At 38.7% G+C, this 3,616-nt stretch overlaps 1 protein-coding gene across 1 annotated transcript in view; it reads right to left on the minus strand.

Moving 5' to 3' along the window:
- Positions 1-3,616, minus strand: part of KDM8 (lysine demethylase 8) — a 13,494-nt gene extending 9,878 nt beyond the window's left edge. Inside the window, exon 1 of the mRNA XM_085309881.1 lies at positions 3,606-3,616. Within this exon, the coding sequence (XP_085166007.1) occupies positions 3,606-3,616 (11 nt within the window). The remainder of the gene's footprint in view (positions 1-3,605) is intronic.

The following is a 3,616-nucleotide window of genomic DNA, read 5'->3' on the forward strand; positions in this document are numbered from 1 at the left end:
CCTGGGGGGCTCCTGTCCCGAGGGGAGCCCTGTGGGGGGGGGTCCTGGGGGGCTCCTGTCCCGAGGGGAGCCCTGTGGGGGGGGTCCTGGGGGGCTCCTGTCCCGAGGGGAGCCCTGTGGGGGGGTCCTTCGTGGGGCTGGCGTGTGGCAGGTGGTTCTGTGGCACCTGGCAACACAAGCCCTGATGCGGCTGTGTAATCAGCCAGAATGCAGAAGTGATTTAGGTTAAAAAGTGTGCATTTTTATGGGGTTTGTCTGAGCCTGCATCAGTCTTGTGATCTGGTTCCTGACACAGCTGTAAATGCTTGTAGGGACGTAAAGGAGGGGTTGTGTGGGGTTTCGTGTAGTAAAGAAAAAGGAGCCATTTGGCAGCATTACTGATGTTTTGTTAGGCTAAAGGATCAGTGAAACTACAGCTCAGGTCTCCATAAGCAGTGTAATATTCACCAACCCTCAATCTGGATAAATGTCATGTGGGCCTTTCACCTGCAGTTGTACAGGAATTTGTTAATTGTATGACTGGTACAGCTACTGGCTTTAAAGGAGAACGTATATATGAAATGCGGTTCTCTTTGTATTACAGTTTACCCTGTTACCTGTACAATGATGGTATGAGGAAAATAGCAGTTTTAATTTTGGAAATCTCTCTGTTCCAAAGTTAGGACTGATACTAACAACTGATGACTACCAGAAGACCTGGAGAAATTCTGGTCAATGTTGACCTCAAGTATTAGACAGCCTATCTTGTGTGCAGATCTGATTAACAGGAGAGGAATTAGAAATGTTGGTGATGAACACCACTGCAAGGCAATGTCTTTTTGGTGGTTTATGTTGCATGCTTTTGCTTTCTTTGTGAAGACAATGTGTATTTCTTGTATTGAATATGCAGCTCGTTCTCCTAACAAACATTTTAAGTAATTGCATGGCATCTTTCAGCCGCACCTTGATTTGATAATGTGCCCCAAATGTGTTGTCAGCGCTTAAGTAAAATCATATTTTCTTTGTAGTCAGTATTAAAATTCAGCAGCTCTGAGGAATGTGTTAATATCACAAATCCAAATATAAAGCCAAATAATAAGAAATAAGAAATTCGTAGCTCATGAAATATTCTAAAGGTATCTTCTATGTGATATTCAAATCTTTGGCTTGGTGCAAAGTCTTAATTTTACAGAAAAAGTTAAAACCATAAACCTTAATATTGAGAGAGCAATCATTCTCCTTCTTTTGAAGCCTAGTTGTAAGTGCTTTCATAAAAATTAGATGATTTGAGTCACTGCTTTTTGTGAATCTCTTCCACTCCATTCTCCTGCTGTCTTGTTTGAATGACTCCTTGTTCTTCTGTTTGTCATTCTCCAGACTTTCTGCAGACTTATCCTGCTGTTCCATTGCTTATCCATTCACTGTCTTCTAACTGYCTTGCTCTTGGCACCTGAAATTTGTTCTGGAGCTATGATTTTATGATTTAGCTTATTTATCTGGAATGTGTTCCTTCTTGATCACTAAATGTTAATATAAGCTATTTATTATATGAGAAAGTGTTTAACTGGCAAGGAATGGTTCTAATTAGGCAACATGTTCAGTGTTTGATATTTACAATGTTAGCAAATTTTGCAAGTCTTGTGTTTGCGGACAGTCCGATTTGTATTGCCATTTTTATGAAATTTTACTTCTCTTTAAGTTGGTTAAAATTATTCTTCTTAAATCATAGTTTCTCTAGTTCAAATATTAAAAATCTTTTCATGAACTACCTTTTGAAGATCTGGATTTTCTTTTTGATATTTCATGTAACACCTTGTTCTGAACATGCCCTCTCTCTAAAGGAATGGTGAGGTACTAAAACCTTGGTGACCTTTATCAGTTTTGCTGTAGGTGAAGAAGCAGTTGGGAGCAGATTTTAGTTTTTGCTTTTGCTCTGCTACAAGAGTACTAGGAGAGGTTCAATGCCCCTCTTTGAGGATACACTGGAAAGTTAATGTTTCTTAGTCATGTCTTGGCACAAGGTTTTTAGTGCTAGTATAGCATCAATAATCTTGAAATTGCTGAGTTGTGTATTTGTTAAGAAGATCAAAATAGTTTTTTAGGTGCGTATTAAGTCTTATTGTAGTTTATTTGGCGTTTGGTCCTCAAATAATATCAAATGCATGTCATACATGCATTTTAATAATTTGGTTGAAAATGTCTTTATTGGAAGCAAATGGACTTGCAAAAGCTGATTTAGGAAGTTTCACTGTCTGATGATTAATACAGAGGTTTGTTGTTGTGAGGTGTCTGACCCAGGAGGCAAGTGACTTCAGTGCTACTCATTTCCATTCTTAGTCAACAAAGTGAATTTGCTCCACATTGCCACTGAACAAAGATTGTCAGCTGCATAACTTTTGAAAAATTGATATGGAAGAGAGTTCCAGTTTCTTGCAAATTATGCCATTTCTGGAACCCATACTGTTTACATTAGGAGCCATTTTTTAAAGAAAATGTGGAAGCCAAACTGCCTAACCCTGAAAAAAACTCCTTACAAAACAGGAATGAAGAGCTGGTGCCAATAATCTTTTTCTAATACTGCTTGTAGTGTAGTCCGCAAAGCATTTTGTGTTTTATGTTCTGCGTATTTTGTAAGTTTGTACCAGGCAGTTCACTCTTTCCTAGCACTGACAATCAAAAAGAAATTATGTATTGTAAAAAACAAGTACAACATTAAGAGGGAAAATAAGATCTGATAAACCATCTATATTCTGTCTTCTTTTTATGGTCATAGATTTCAGAACCCACAGTTACTTGATGTTATTTTTCCTTCAGTGGAAGTCAAAGTGATCCGTTGCACTAATTATTGAAAAAATGCTGCATATCTTATCCTGTCTTTGTCTTCAGGAGGAAGAGCAGGTGTTTGGCCTGTTCAGAATTTAATTATTTATTTGTAGTACTATTCTCTTTTATAACACTCTTTCTTCATTTACTGATTTGAATTAATCAACAGTCCTGCCATTGTTTTTGATTTTATTAAAATGACATCAAGCCACATGCTCAATGATTTACCACTTGAGTCCTAAGTGGGACATTTCTACTAGATGGATCAGTTTTTAAAATGATGGCATCTGTTTGCTTGTACACAATTATTTATGATTCTTCCCCAGGCGAGTATAGCAGGAGTCTAGTGAGTAATAACCAGCTGTTTGAATTAGCAAGCAGGGAAAGAAGTTATTTGATCTGTGAAGGAGTGCRGGAGCCAAGGCCAGAAGTAATAAAAACTAAACAGATGCCCCAAATATATAAACTCTACGAGGGACTTGTAAATTACTTGAACTATTCATTGGCAAAACAATATCAGCTGAATTGACTTTATCTGGAATTTGTGTTAAAGAGGAAACCCTCTCCACAACCACATCACATACAACAATGCAAGAGAGTTTCCAGGCACTGTCCTGGGTCTAATTCTAGCACTCCTACAGATCTGAGCCAACGTGAGTGAAAACATTCAGAGCACCACAGAGAGCTGCTGTGGCCTTGGTTGGCTGCCTCTCCAATAGAGAGCAAATACTGGTAGAACAGGTGAATGGGGATGAGGTTGGCTAAAGCAGTTCTTGAAGAGACCAAGTGTGGGGAAACTGTACTGCTGGACCAT

Source organism: Rhea americana, unplaced genomic scaffold (assembly GCF_003343005.1).
Source record: "Rhea americana isolate MKP2758 unplaced genomic scaffold, rheAme1 scaffold_305, whole genome shotgun sequence".
Taxonomy (NCBI): Eukaryota; Metazoa; Chordata; class Aves; order Rheiformes; family Rheidae; genus Rhea; species Rhea americana.